The sequence below is a fragment of the Cephus cinctus genome, unplaced genomic scaffold (genome assembly GCF_000341935.2).
Source record: "Cephus cinctus unplaced genomic scaffold, Ccin1 Ccin1_scaffold1919, whole genome shotgun sequence".
NCBI classification, from domain to species: domain Eukaryota; kingdom Metazoa; phylum Arthropoda; class Insecta; order Hymenoptera; family Cephidae; genus Cephus; species Cephus cinctus.
In genome coordinates, this window is record NW_014334058.1 from 1 (window position 1) to 16,003 (window position 16,003).

General features: G+C 33.9%; 1 protein-coding gene across 2 annotated transcripts; it reads right to left on the reverse strand.

Moving 5' to 3' along the window:
• Positions 1–6,208: 6,208 nt before the first annotated feature.
• On the reverse strand, positions 6,209–15,612 carry LOC107273984 (integrator complex subunit 6). 2 transcript variants are annotated; one of them, XM_015752695.2, is made up of 10 exons: positions 15,476–15,612; positions 15,018–15,390; positions 14,822–14,899; positions 13,544–13,783; positions 11,671–11,851; positions 10,354–11,081; positions 9,863–10,138; positions 9,210–9,549; positions 7,984–8,733; positions 6,960–7,168 (listed from the first exon to the last, which is right to left on the reverse strand). In XM_015752695.2, the coding sequence occupies exons 2-10, from the start codon at positions 15,132–15,134 to the stop codon at positions 6,960–6,962; spliced, it is 2,919 nt and encodes a 972-aa protein (XP_015608181.1). In that variant the 5' UTR covers positions 15,135–15,390; positions 15,476–15,612. The 2 variants fall into 2 exon arrangements, with proteins under 2 accessions (XP_015608180.1, XP_015608181.1); XM_015752694.2 differs by having other exon boundaries at positions 6,209–7,168; positions 15,018–15,589.
• Between the last annotated feature and the right edge of the window lie 391 nt (positions 15,613–16,003).

A 16,003-nucleotide genomic window follows, 5' to 3' on the forward strand; every position in this document is an offset into this window, starting at 1 on the left:
CGCGGGTCTACCTGAAAGACGCGACCGTATCACTTTCGATAACAACAACGCATTATTCGGAATTAATGAAAATTCTGCACGACCAAATCGTGATAACGCCGCGGGAGACTCTTCAGGCTACAAAACATTCTTCAAACTTAGCAAAGTCTATAATTAACTCATCTCCTGATTTTTCTAGTGCAATTTTAGCCGGTTGTAGTGAGTCACTTGTAAGCACAGTGCATTCAGAGTCTGAAATATGTGAGTTTGATTCAATTCCTGATTTTTCGTTAGGAATTATTTTTGTTCTTTTATTTTTTGGCTTTACAGCTGTCCACTTGTCGTCTGTATTTTTTTCTTGACTGTTATCATCTGCAATATTTACATCAGTTTTTCCAGAAGCTGTGTCTGAACTAGTAGAAGGAGGTGGTGGTCTTTTCAGTGTTTTTGTAGTATCGTTTTCCTTAGAAGCATGTGGTAGAGTTTCTACTGTAGGAGCAGTTTCATCTGCTAATTGCATAGTATCGTGTGTTGTGTCAACTGTACGTGAATTTCCAGTTTCTTCGCCATTATCAATGCTTACCTCATCTTTACGTTTTGGGCATGCTTTTGCGATGTGTCCGCTTTGTTTACATTCGAAACAATGTGTTGAGTCGGTGCTAAGGAAGATCCAGTATGAAGTATTATCATAGTTGATTTGGAGCGAGTCTGGTAGAAATTTTTCTTCTTCTTCTGTTATATAGCATTGGCGTCTGAATGAAAGTATGTGTGCTCTTCCCGGCTTTACTAAGCCTGCTCGTAAACTATGTATATTCGAGATTGGATTTATGCCGACATGTTTTAAAGCGTCTATAATAATCGAATTTGCAACTACTGGATTAACGTTAGAAATAACTACACGTTTATTTTTTTCGATTAGAGGTCTAATTTTTAACTTTAAACTTTTAACTTCGATAGACTTATTGATAAGTTCTTCTACTACTGACTCACTTGATAAGAAAATACAAACACGTGCACCGGAGATTTTAGAGATGTAACGTATTTCTGTAGGATTAATTAGCGCCTCCAGACCATCTACATAATCATCATTTGTGAATCCTTCTATTGAATCAATTATAATAGCTTGTTCTTTTTTCGGTTGTGTGAATTGAGCGGTAGCGTTGGCGTACGAATTGTTAGAGTTTTGGGTTATTGATTGCACATCATGGACCCTGTTATCAGAAGTCATGTTCGACGGTTGGTTTTGCATTACAAACTGTAAAAACAGTTTGAATGCGAATTGTGTTTAATTAAGCACTTATAAAACAATCAGTTTTATATTTATATTGAAATTGAAACACATAGTAAGTACGTATATCACTGGTTTGTTTACACTCGCGTCGAAACACGTCTGCTCGATACGACGTCTCAAACCGAACTCCAGACTGTTGTGTTGAAGTCGCCAGTACATGATCTCAATAGACCGATTTACTATTCTTCCCAATAATTGTCCTTTCCTCAATTTCTTTTACTTTTAGATATTTACACGCGTCATGTGTGTGTGAAATATAATGTAAAATAATTGTCGTAATCATCTTTAATGAAGAAACTTTATATTTGAGTGCAGAACTCATATTATTAAGATTTTCTAATCGAAACCTTTTGATATCTTATTGCCATTCGTTTACACTTTAATTACTTAAATAGATCGTTTGTGTAATGTTGATATCGCTGATCGTAGTATAGGCCTAGTGGGGACCCGCTACGTTAAATAATGGGAACGTATCGACTGCGGCACTTCTTGGGTGATGTGGAAGCCCGCAGGTTGTCGTTGTTATGCCTTTATTGTAATAAGATAAATAAATTAATTGGATATACTCTTTAATCTGTTAATCCCATTTGCAAAAGCACATTTTTTTTGTAAAAAGAAAGTGCTCTCCATAGAGGGGTCTCGAACCATAGACCTCCCGATTCGTAACCGGGTGCACTAGCCAGACGCCAGAAACATCTGTTTGTTTTACTTTTTTCGGAAGTTGTATTTCCAGAATTTCATCGTTTATTCAACTGCTTACTATTGTCGTTTCGCCTACTTTACATATAAGCAGAATAATATAAAGATGCCCACCAGTTAAGAACTTTCGCGCCACCTTTTCCCACGTGGACAAACAATTACTGACAGAGATAATGCTCATTTCCATATTTGCTTCTCAAGATTATTGATTCCAGGTAATGAAGTCAGCTAATTATTTTCTCATAGTAAATCTTATTGAGTTTACATTGGGCGCGGGAACTGAACATTGCAAATAAAAAAGTATTTATAAGATTATAAGAACCAGCGACAGCAGTAACAGCAATAGGAGACCCCTCAGCGAGAGAGGACCCCGCAATCGCTCAAGTCGTCGGTCGCGCGGCACGAGCGGGCGTTTAAAATATTAGTCGATTCTGTCATAGATAAAATTTAAAAAAAATATATAAACTTAAAATAAAGTTTGGGCAACCTAGAAAGGTTAAAAGAGAGAAACCTTGAACAATTTTTGTATTAAAATGAAAAAAAAAAAGAAGATGGAAAAAGAGTTCTTCATGGGGGATCGAACCCGTAACCAGCAGCGTTATATCTTGACAGGTTATTGACTCAGCCACGATACTCGTTTAATACTAAATTAAATTTATTATAGATATTTATCTATGATATTTCAAAATTTCTCTTTGAACTGTTCTCGGTCGTTTCATTTACCAACGAATTTCGCCATTCATTTTTTATGTTCATTTTCGGCATGATAAGAGGTAAAGAGTAAAAACCAATATTTCTATGCATTTTTTATAACTTTGAAATTTATTTGAATATACACATTTGTTTGCGCATTACGTCCATACAAATGTTTAGGGTTCGGTTGGATGGAAGACCTTGCTGCCCCGCCTGTTTGTCAAGAACGGTTTGTGAGGGGCGGCAACTTTTTCCCCACCACCGAGCAATCCATTCATTTTCGCTGACTGCAATATCGGCTGGAAGGATGATCATGACCCTCGCGGCTACGCGAAATCTGTAACATCGACAGAGGCGATGATCACGAAATCCTAATCCCGGACTCGCCGCTACGATTTAGCGCCATGTTTTTGGTATCGCCTACAACCGTAGCGTTGTGCATCTCCCTACTGATCTCTACCGGAGCGTTGTGCATCTCCCCACTTATCTCTGGCTACCAGTACTTCATACTACGTCACATCATTTCGGAACACTTTCACAGCATACTTTATCAGCGCCATGCTGTAAGTGCTTACAGTGTGTTACGGAACACACCCTAAGAGATTAAGACAAAACTAAGAGATTTGTATCCAAGGTTGGTTGGTATTGCATTTGGGCCGAATCCATCGAGAAGTTTTGATTTTATATTTTGAATTTTTCGAAAAATCAATTTTATCGTTGTAACTAGCGCTTACTTCAACGAAACAAACCACAATTCTCTGCAAGTATGAAATATCATCTAGCCGTAATACATATGAAATTTGGCAAAGATCAGTCAAGCGAATTTAATTTTATATCAATTCGAAATTTTGCGGATCGGTAGTAAATGAATATTCATCTGAGGAAGCCAAAGATTTAAAAAAATGAAAATGCTTCCTCATATAGGGACTTGGTACACTACCTTCGATTCGGAGGAAGCAAATTTCAAGTTTCAACTTGCGGCTTGTTTTATTCTCCTTCTGATTAACATAAACTATGGCATGTGTAAATTTAAATGAAAATAACTTTAGGGATTTAGTAATAAAAAGTCGGAAGTTCAAATAATGAATTGTACACATGAAATCTTACTTCTTATTCATTTATTTTTTTTTCTTTAATTTATTCATCATTTTCTTTAAAATATAAACGTAAAAATGACCAATCGTTTCAATATCAATTTTATTTATAATTAATATAATACTTCTATTTACAATAATATATACATTATAACAGTCATTATACTATTTTAGGTACCTTCAAAAATTGTCTCGAGTTATTTTTTTCGATAGCAAGCAATTTCTGTGGGAAAATGTGTTTATTTACGACGAAAGACAAATCAATATAATTCACAATTTAAGCGGAAAGAGCTAATGTTCCAAAGGAAAAGGTTGAGCAAAATGGAAATTCATAGGAAATTCATATTCATTCACGGAAATTCAAATTCGTACCTGTATTAAAGGTTTGGACAATTTTGAACACACTTTCCCATTAAAATTGTTTTCCATAAAATTGTATAATTATAAAAGAAAGACCGAATTATCACTGGAGTGCGCATTCACACACATACGCACAAACACACACAACTTGTTTTTCTCTCTCTCTTTATTTCCTTCATTATATTCTTACACTCCATTTTACAAGTGCAATAAAACAATGTATGTTATTCCAAAAAGTTTTGTGAATGTAACAAATGTTTCTCGCTTCTATATTATTTAATAACTCATTCGATTTATTGTGTATCATTCTATTGTTAAGAATTACGTTGACCTTATTTATTTTGCCATTATACAATCTGAGGTATACTTTTCCTGGATTGCTGTTGGATTTAAGATGAATAGTCAACGGACACAGTACATACGTACTAGGCAATAAAAAGTTTTTTCTTCTCATTTTTATCTAGTTATTTGGTAATAAATTACAGAATCGCACTTAGTGTTACTATAATTGTTTCACTTCCATGCCGATTTCTAGATTTTTTGACTGGAGTCAGTAAGCGTATAGCGTCATTGTCCTGCAGACTCAGCCGAACTCCAATTCTTTTTATTTTTTACGAAATAACTTATCAAATATTTAACGTCTGGAACAATAAATAAAAATTTGTTTACTCTATCAATTCATTGTGAATTTTATAAAGGGTTGAATATACTTATGGAATATTTCAATAATTTTACTACTATTGTTCAGTGAGAATTTTAATTCATTTAAATAAGTTCATTAATAGTATAAATGATTCTCGGCATTATTATGTACGTTTCCATCATTCATTGTGTCGTAGTAAATCATGTTAAGCTACACAAGAACATACATGTACGCAGGTATCTCACAGCATACGAAAAACTCATTAAGAAAATGGTGATTTGCGACTAGATCACTAACAAAGTTCGTTGAGCAATTTTAACAATTCTAGCCTCAAATATCAACTCTGCTGATGAATTGCAAGTTGCCATGATATTAATTATGTGAATTGATCAAGTTTGACGGTATTTTTCTGTATTTGATTCGTAAATGAAAGCTAATAGCATCATTTTGTTAACAATTTCTAAATTTGTTAAATTCAATGGACAGTTTATATTATTCAAAAAAATGACAGACATTGAGATTTTTCATTATAGTTTGAGAATGTAAATAAATAGTAATTGGCTGCTAAACAGTTATATCTATAATAAATAAATTTTAAAAGCTATATAATTTGTGATATAATTATAACAACATTACAAAAATTTCATTTGTATAAGAACAATATTCAGAAAATTATTTTTGAATATAATAAAACTGCCCATTACCTACGCCAAATTTATCAGGCTGGACAATATTATATCGCTTGATTGAAATTAAAAATATCTTTGGATCTTAAAATGAGTCTACAATTCATCGAAATTTCATTGATAATTAATTATTTCAATTATGCTACAAGAAACACTTTAACAGTGCTGCTATTGGATTGTTCAGTTTAAGAAAAATATATGTATACATTCATATTGGTTACAGTAATATCAGGCACTGTCAGCCCTTGATAGAGGACTTTACAACGTACTTTGGTTATACAAGTTATAACGTAACGTCAAATATTGGAAATGTTTATTATATTTAAGGTTTACCGTTACCTTTACATAATCTATCAAAATTAATGCTTTATTTATTAAATTTGGTAAATAAATATTCATTGCAATGCGACATTTCTATTTTGCAAACATTTAATTTAGTAAAATACATGGTAAAATCAGCAGTAATAGAATGCGAGTTTCCACGATATTTCATTGTTCAATGCATGCTTCATAATAAAGTTTGCACCTTTTATAGATATTTTGTTTCAAGTTTCATGATCATTCCATAAAATCTTAAGCCCCAATTCATTTAGAACATCACATTGTTACCTCAACAAACTTTCACAATAACACGTATTCCTCGACTTATCTTAAGATGCCTAAAACATTGTTTCAATCGTATAGACGTCTTAAAGATGACTCTTGGACAATATATGTTAAATTTCTAATAACAAAATGTACAAGGTAATTAACGACTCACGAGTTACAATTCCTTAAAGCAACGAAACTTTAAATTTATTTATAGTTCAAACGATGCAAAAATTGTGACCTAAATATTACAAAAGGTATTGATTAGAGAAAATATAATTCGTGGGTTTAACAATGATATCCTTCCTTAGTTTTGATATGGACCCTTCCAAGTGTTATGGTTGGTAGAACAGCAGATGTTTTCTATGAACTTTCTCTACTATAAGGCTATGTATTAAATGGCGCACAAGCTGCAGTAAGTACGAATCATATAAGTATACCAATATTTAACGAAATTGTATTCTTCTCTGATATAATAGAAACAGATTATAAGAAATGTTCAGTATAAGTAGCAATTCATTAAATGCCAATAAGCTAATCTATGCATAATTATAGAAAGATTTTTATTGAACAAAAGTCATTGAAATGTTCATTATTGTCACAGTGTGAATTTACATTGAAAGTCATTAAATATCTTTTCTACCAACCGCACACCCATGAAATGAAAAGTTTGTTTAACACGCGTAGAAATGTCACGTCATTGATTGACATCGCGACTGATATTTATAAAAACAATAAAATGGCCATATACAGTTCTTTACAACAGATATCATTAGACCTCACTATGCATGTTCTCTCAAGGGCCTAAACCTTCTTCTCGCGGATAATTCAATCATATCCTACGCATTTCTGCAAAAGTTATTCCATGAAACTTTCAGTGTTTCATATTTGAGTAAAATAATGCTCTGTCTGAATCGTGAAAAACCTTAACTTATTTTCGTGGTACCATTGTGGTTCATCTTGTGATTAACTATCCATCCATCTTCTTGTACGGTCTTCAGATAATCTTCTAAAAGTGTCGCAAGGTTACGCCGCTTGAATCGCATTGATTCTTTCACGACATCACGCAGAAACGCAAGTCGTATGTCTAAAGTACCTTGAATTTGGTGCAAATGTGAAAATAACGTGGCATAATCTGCAACAAAAAGATCGCATTTTTATAAAATTAAAGGCTTCTTAAGTATGTGAAATATCGCGAAATTATTATAAATATTTTTGGAGTATGTAAAAATGTACTGCATACATATCTGCACTATGTTTACTAAAAACTATCTTTTAGAACTATAAATACTCAAAAGGACAACACACATCACACACAAATCTTAATTGCTTGAATGTCATCTACAGAAAACATCTTGCGCAGACAAACTAATTATAAAGTGTTATTTGAATAAGACATATGTTCTTTCAAACTAAAAAACCGTTTTACAGTGTATTTACAATGTTGCCAATGTTCAGTGTTTTAAGTGTAGTAAGAGTATTATATTACGAGTGGTTAATTTTACTTATATCCTGCACAATGGAAACGTTACGAATGTTATAACAATTTTATTTCTGTATCGCTATTAATCAAACGATATATCATACACCTAATAACCATATCTGATATAAAGTAAATGAATTAAATGTATATAATAGACGTAAAATTGAAATCAAATTGAGAATTGAGATGGTCATTAATAGAGATTATTAATAGAAAATCCCGATTAAAACATTGGAAACTATAAAATAATTATATAATACATAATTATATTAAGTTGTAAGCAGTGCCCACCGAAAAAAAAGCATAATGGTATACTTAATAATTTTCAGATAAATAAAATTGTAATGAATAATTAACTGATTTCAAAGAATTCGTTATTGTTTAAAAAAATGTTCACAGTAACAGATTAGCTTACTATTAAACTTATATATAGAACATGTCACATTATGCCAATCTAAAATACTTACTTGTTCCCCGTCTCCGTACTTCCTTATACACAAGTTCTCTAACAGACAAATTGTGCCTTCTAATGTCGTCCAATTCCTTCTTGGACAACGGTATTGGCTTTTCCGTCTTAGGCTCGTGTTTTTCCTCAACATGATTGGCCAATCTTTCATCGACAGCACTTTCGACTTTAACACTATTTTGATTTTCAGTACAATCATTGGGTGTTAATCGGTTACACTCCAATTTCAAGTGATCTAACCGTTCAATTTTTGTTTCACTTTTTGGAGTTTCAATATTATTCACTACCACTGGTGTTAACGCTGGTGGTATATCCGAACGATTATTAACAACCGGGTCCACTGGAATAGGTTCAAATACCGGTATCATCGGAATATCCGCGAGACCATTCACTAACTTTTCTGGCAGATTTGTAAGCACTGTGCTCGTTAGAACGGGAATGCCGCTTAAACTTGATAGAACGTTCGAATTGCCAGTTGGAACGACCTGATTCTTCGTTTCATTCATCCATGGTATTGGAGAAACTGGCGGTGTATTGGCGGGGGAGTATGAAGGCCGTCGAACGACAACGTCTTTAGGAATTGGTCCTGGCTTTCTTTTGTTTGGTGGGGGCCTTGATGCAAGTGGACCTCCATTGTCAGAAGGTGGTAACGTGCGTTTGATACCACCCCCTTTTGAAGTAGAGGTTGGTCCCGCCATATCTATGTCCGCCTCATCCACCATCATTCTTTTATCGATCTTGAAAGGATTACCTGTACATACAAAGATAAATTAACTGTGACAATAATGTGTCTGACGGAGCGTAACATTATTACTTAACTAAACAATATGTAGCTGTGCTATAATTCAAATGGAGGGACGTGGGTTTACTGAACTAATTTGTTGAGTGAATATACATACATATAATGACGATACGTCGATAAACCCCTCCACAGATTTTTCATCATACCGTGCAGTTATTTTAAGCTTATTTTACCTCTAAAGCCGATTTATCTAACTTTTTAAGGTACGAGAGCTATACGACCATCAGTCAAACAACCTTCTTTAAAATGTCTTTTCTAAATTTCCCATAAAAATATATCCATAGTGACATCAACGTTATGATTAACGTTAAGATTAAATTAAATATTAAAACAGCTCATGAGTAAATTATTGCAACAATAAAGCAATACTTTTCAGTAAAATAATCATTTGTAATGGCATAACTTAGTTATCTACAATTTCTTACCGAACATGTGTTGTCTGACAGGTACACTTTCAATCTCTCTCAAGGGAGGGGTCATGCGTTTGAGATATTCTTGATAATTTCCCATCTGGGCCACCGGCATCGAATGAACGTAATCGTCATCAAGCAATTTTGTATGCAACAATCCAGGTTGTAGAAAATTAGCACGCATTCGAACCACTTGGTCTAGAAGGGACTTTCTTGGTACGTCAAAAGCATTTCTATAACTTTGGGCTCCACGCTGCTGTTGTTGATTTCTTACTAATCCAACGACAAATCCACCAAATTCATTAAGCTGGTCTCGAAGTCCCGTAAATTTGTCTTGTAACAGTGGATGCGACACCTGAATTGAATTGAAAATAATATACTTGTTTATTTTTTTATTATACGGTTTTCGCTAAACATTTCATTAAACATAATGTATACTGAATTTTCGAGATTGATTCCACATTCAGGAAATTCTTCTGCGCTGCAAACCCTTAAAATGGGTTCTATGACGCGATCCAACCTTAACTGTATTTCAGTGGTGTTCAGAATATAAAAAACTTTATAAACCAACATATCTAATAATTTTGAATCTAGAAAAGCTACTTACCAATGAATGCCCACTAATAACATACTTTGAATATGACATTTTAATATTAAAAAAATCTTACCAAATCTTTCTTCAGAGGTGTTCTAGGAATAACTCGAACGCCTTCAGTTACAGTATTTGAGTTACCATTTGCCAAACTTTTGTTCATATTAGCATTGGCGACTTGCTTTGAGATAACTTCGTTGCACAACCGATCAAATTCTATCTTTGCCTGATTTTTTAATCGCTTTAGGTAATTTAAAACACTGTATGACAGCGAGTTATCCATGTTGTCAGGAATTAATGTCTGAGCGAGTGGTGTGGGTGCACCCATTCTCGTTAGCGCACGTCTCAATGACTATAACAATAAAATATAAATTTCGGTTTTAAGTTTCCTTGAAAAAAAAATACTACCGTTCACCATAATTGGTTGACAATAATTGATATTAGATACTGAAACTTAATAAGTTTCCGAAAATGTCATTAGTACAGAATTCTAAAAAATGTACTATATAAAATACTTAATGTTCGGTAATATCAGTTATATTTTTAAAAAATCGAATCGTTGCTTACCGCTGCATAATAAGTAGGCATTGTTCGCATATAGTTTTGAAATTGCGTTCTCCATTCGTTAGTTGGTTTCAACCGGTGTACCTTGAAGAGTTCTTCTAATAACGGCAATAAAACAGGATAATTGTATGGCATGACAAACAAATTGACGCAGGTCAAATTCGTGCTTGCTTTCAGATAGCCAAAGGGATGTCCAACTTCGCTGGATTTGTAAGAATTGGCGACGAACACTTGCCAGCAAATCGTCGGCTGTTTCCTTGCGAGTATATATTGCGTCAATGGACTTGGTTCTAATTCATACTTGTCAAACGGTAGGTTTTCGATGACCATTGGTTCTTGACTGGTACAAGTAAACTTAACATTTGGATGAGCCGATCGTGGCGGTAGGGAACTCGCACTCAAATCGGGCCAAAAACTTTCAGGAATCGGCCAGAAACCAACAGCGAATCCTTTCTGCGCTGACCTAGGCACGTAGATAAGTCTCCTGCATGAGTGCCATGCAGTATTGCCAGGAGCCATAGGATTAAGAGGATATTGATTGCGGAGACCATTACTCGCATTATTTTCATCTTCATTCTCATCATCTTCTTGATATTGCGCCTCGTTTGCTAATGGTGAAGGATCCGGACCAATTTTTTCGAAATTAATTACTACTCCGGACTGTACTTTTTGAACCAGGGAGTCTATACACTGCATCATCATCCTGTGAGACGTTATACAATACGACCGACCTGTGAAAAAAAAATCATGTTATTCTTATATAAAGCATATTATGAAAATCAAGTTCATCTTCGATTTTTTAATTTACTATGAGGAAGATTATCGAAGTAAAAAATTTAGACAATATTCTAAACTGTATTGTAACAATTGTATAATAAATATTTTGACTATATATGCAGTTAGTAGTTTTTTTTTTTCTTAAGAAATAAAATATTTACAAATGATGAATATAAAATGATTAATTGGAGCAATCTGTTAATATGAAGATTACAGTGAATGCGAATCTCATAAAAATTACTAATCTATGAAATATTACATCTTTTGTTAGCAGTTAGGTAGAAGAATTTTTTTCACATAAATGAGCTTATGATTATAAGATATTTCAATCCATATTCAGAAAATACAATACTTTGATATTAATAATGTGTTAAGAGCTTTCTTCCAACTTTCTTATATCAATTTCAAAAAATAGTCATAGGAAACTAGTTTCGTATAAATAGCATAGTATAGAGTTTGTAATTAATTGTAATTTATAATTAATCATTTCTCCTTTTAATTCATAGACTAGTTAAAATTTGATGTGTAATTATTCGTATTTACCTCCAGTAACTTCACACATAGCATCGATTGGTGACGCATCGCTTGCAACCAAACCAGTATCTCTCTCTATTGCAGGCGTACCAGAAAGTCTTAATACCAATGAAAACAATCGTTGATCCCATCTAAACGGCTCTTTAGTCAATTCAGACCCAGGAATCGGAGAGTGCATTGGCAATGTGAACTAGAATGTAAAGACAAATAAACGTAGTGCATAAGACATTGAAATATATTACTTAATCCATATTATTGGATTACTAATAATTAGAAGACTTAATTTCGTATAATTTTGAATTTAATGAATGAAATGTTTGTTTCATGAAAAATTAAATTTTTAGAATGTGTAACAAAATACTGTCATAAAATAACAAAGAATAACTAATTTTTATCAATAAAATAATTGTAATAATAGATAATAAAACTACAAATATCTTACATAGTCCACTTAATGCTACTAGAGATTGCCAAATGTCAAAAATCATAAACTACTCGATATTAAAACATAAATGATTTTCAAGCACACCATATAACCATATTGTTGAACCTCGTAATTGGTACTGACAATCTTATATGAAATAATAAAAAAATGAAAAACCAATACACTTGTTCCTACATAGACTATTTTTCACGTTTTTCCTATGTATGCTAATCCTTCCTTACAGTAATGAAATATGTAATGTGTTTTGTAACTATGGTCTTATGGTAATTTATACAGGGTGTCCCACGCAACTGGAACAGGCTGTACCTCCTAAACGGTTGGGAATAGAAGATGATGTTATGAGTGAAAGTTAAATGGCATCAGACGGTGCATAATATGCAACTAATTTTATGCACTTTTGTGTATTGGTGCATTAGAAAAGTGCAACTGCACTTTTTTTTTTTTAATGGAAACCTATATTTTTGACTACACCAGTCGATGCAGTTTCTTATGCTCTACATAACAGTAGTGACATACTTATGCTCTAAACTTATGCAATAGGGAGTTATCGAAGCTAAAAGTTCTCTGAATTGTTTTGGTTCTCGGCATGTGTTCCGGAGTACCTACGTTATGTTCCATTACATTCGGCAAGAAATATCCAAAATTACGGAAAACGACATCAGGAATGTGTTGCGCATCGTCAAAAAGCGGATGGAAAAATGCTTGAATTGCAATGGAGAACTGTTCGAACACTTGTTATAACGTAAGCACTTAGCAAGACATGCCGAGAGACCAAAACAATTCAGAGAACTTTTAGCTTCGATAACTCCCTATTGCATAAGTTTAGAGCATAAGTATGTCACTACTGTTATGTAGAGCATAAGAAACTGCATCGACTGGTGTAGTCAAAAATATAGGTTTCCATTAAAAAAAAAAAAGTGCAGTTGCACTTTTCTAATGCACCAATACACAAAAGTGCATAAAATTAGTTGCATATTATGCACCGTCTGATGCCATTTAACTTTCAGAACTGCATCGACTGGTGTAGCCAAAAATATAGATTTCCATTCAAAAAAAAGGTGCAGTTGCATTTTTCTAATGCACCGATACACAAAAGTGCATAAAATTAGTTGTATATTATGCACTGTCTGATGCCATTTAACTTTCACTCGTAACATCATCTTCTATTCCCAACCGTTTAGGAGGTACAGCCTGTTCCAGTTGCGTAGGACACCCTATATAGTAAGGTATCAAACTCAAATGAATAATAATTTTTCTTAGTGCAAGCATTGGCCATTAGCAGTTTCTAGACTGTTTTAATATTACTTAACAAGTGATATTGTGTTCAATGGGAAGGAATAATGAAGAATATAAATAGAATGGAGAAAAAAGAAAACTATAAATGTTGTAATGATATAATGATGCAGTAAGAACATATAAAGTCATAACAAAACTTACATCTTGATGAACTCCACTATTAGTTGTATATTTTCCCCCATCGGTAATAACCACAATGACAGATGGTTCTAAATAAAATGGACATCTGCCCTGGCCATATGTATCTATGCCTGTTTGCATACGATTTATGTTCAAGACATCCAGTGCATGCTTCAATGCTGCACCTAGTGTTGTCAATCCAACGCACTGTAGATTTTTAAGCTCATTCATAAACGTTGCCAAATTTTCTTTCCACCCAGCCTGAAATACATAATATAATATAACCTCTCTTTTCATAAAATATCTCAACTACTAATATTAAGCATCCTCAATATAAACACATATGATGACAAATAGAAATATGTAATATAAGAATCAACTTCACATATGAAAAATTAACTGTACATGCTGTATTAGGAAAAGTATAATTATTGTAGCATAATTCTGATCATTGAATATAATTTCTATACTACATTAAGAATGTCTAAAGTTAAACAAATTTCAAGAAGAATATAAAAAAAAGAAGGTAATTAAACAAGAAAAATATAATAACTTTCAGTATATTTTTGATTTTACTATCTAATACTTTTTTAAAATATAAAAGTATATCATTCAAAATATATATCACAGTTATACATTGCAATGGGTCCATTTTGTTCAAATATTCAAATTTTTATAAAATTAAATGAACAACACATATTTATTTCGGAGTAGAATTGACAGATCATTTAATTCGAACCACAATTAGAAACAGCAAAGTTAGCTGATCAAAAGTATCTTAAATAAAATTTTTTCATAAATACAATCTTTATCGGAATCTCATTATCTGTATATTTAAAAAATAGAACTCTATCATTAATGTAGATTGTTATTCTATACAATGTGTTATACTCATTGTATATTTGTTGACTTATTTCCTTAAAAAATGAGAAAAATTAATAACAATAGCACAAGAACAGTGTATATGTATTACGAAGCTATGAATATTAGGTTTTATAGGTCATTTTTTGTTAAATGCTTTCATAGGAAATACATATCAAGCTAATGTTCTTTATAATGTAACAAGCAAGTGGATACAATGATGGAAACTTAAGAAATAAGAATGGAAAAAAATTAAGTAAGCAAATTATAGGCAGATAGATAACAAGCAAGAGAATAGAGAGAAGGATGAACAGGTGAACAGACGAACGGATAAACCGACACAATCACTCAGTTAGTCACGTCCTTTGAAAAAAAAAAAAACTTAAAAAGAAAAAGTAAGAAAGCATCGCAACAAATTTGCCGAGGAGCAATATATACCTTAATATTATGGGGCGGATCTTCGAATGTAAGCAGCATGTACCGATCCCCGCGACTTTCTGGCGATCGTTGTCGCACCTGGAAAAGAATTGGAATTTAGGATATTAAGATCTTAATACGAAATATTTTTTCTCACATAATTAGAAATAACATTATACTGTTGTCTCCATATCAGAGAGAAAAACTACGAGCGTACCTTTACAAAAGTCTCCACAGCACTTTTGGCTACATCCAAAAGCGTAGGGCGCCCGCCCAAATAGGCCCTCTGATTCATGGAGGCCGACGTGTCGATTAGAAAAACTATTATGGTCATCTTCACGGAGCAATCACGCTCGTCCCCGAGGTTTTACCCACGGCTCGAGACGTTTAGAAGTCGAAACTAGCTAGCTAGAGGCCCTACGGCAGCGTAGCGCATAGCTGCTTCAGCCATTCAACGTTCCGGAATCCAACGAAAGCTCTTCTCTTATGGTTCTCCGTGCTCTAATCCGCTGTGCAGCGCCGTGTGCTCCTTTCTGATGTGTTTCGAATCTCTACTGATCTCGACTGTCGAGTGAGCTAGTCGACAGCAGCTGAAAGGCAGACACGAGATCGCAGTATTGTGAGTTAAGAACAGGGCAAGTCTGTCTATCTGCCCGCCTGCTTGCCAGCTCTCACCGTTTTCTTTCCCTCTTTTTTTATTCTCTCTTATGCATCATAGACACGCACACATTTTCACACTCTCTCCCGCTCTTCTTCTTCATGTTCTCGCGTATCTCTCTCTCCCCCCCTCCCCCCGCGCTCTTACTCCTACTCGCATAACCTCCCTCAAGCTTAACTCACTCCCCACTCATATGATACCATCAGAGATGAGTAGGAAGATTGCCAATGGGCCTGTTTTTGGTGGTCTCAATTTTACTCTGGTTTCGGTGCGCCACCTTAGCGGAGGGCCCTCGAAGCAGTTCCACGTTTTTGATTGGTCGAGTATATATAGTAATACTACGCGTGAGAATCTGGAGCTGTGTTTTGGCGCGTCGACGCACAGCCTGAACGAGACTCTCAAACTAGTTCCACGTTTTTGATTGGTCGAGTGAATTCGTGTGTTCCTCGAGATCTACGATTTTAAACCAGGTGAACACACAAATAGGGAGACTTGTATCCACCCTTTCTTACTGCATATTACATAAACCGTAGTAATGAGGTAGT

Coding starts and splice junctions, on each gene's coding strand:
- LOC107273984 (XM_015752694.2), bottom strand. CDS start 15,134: ATGACCATAATAGTTTTTCTAATCGACACGTCGGCCTCCATGAATCAG. Junction 11,082..11,670: donor TATGTGTGAAGTTACTGGAG/GTAAATACGAAT, acceptor TTTTTTTCACAG/GTCGGTCGTATTGTATAACG. Junction 8,734..9,209: donor TGTCAGACAACACATGTTCG/GTAAGAAATTGT, acceptor TTGTATGTACAG/GTAATCCTTTCAAGATCGAT.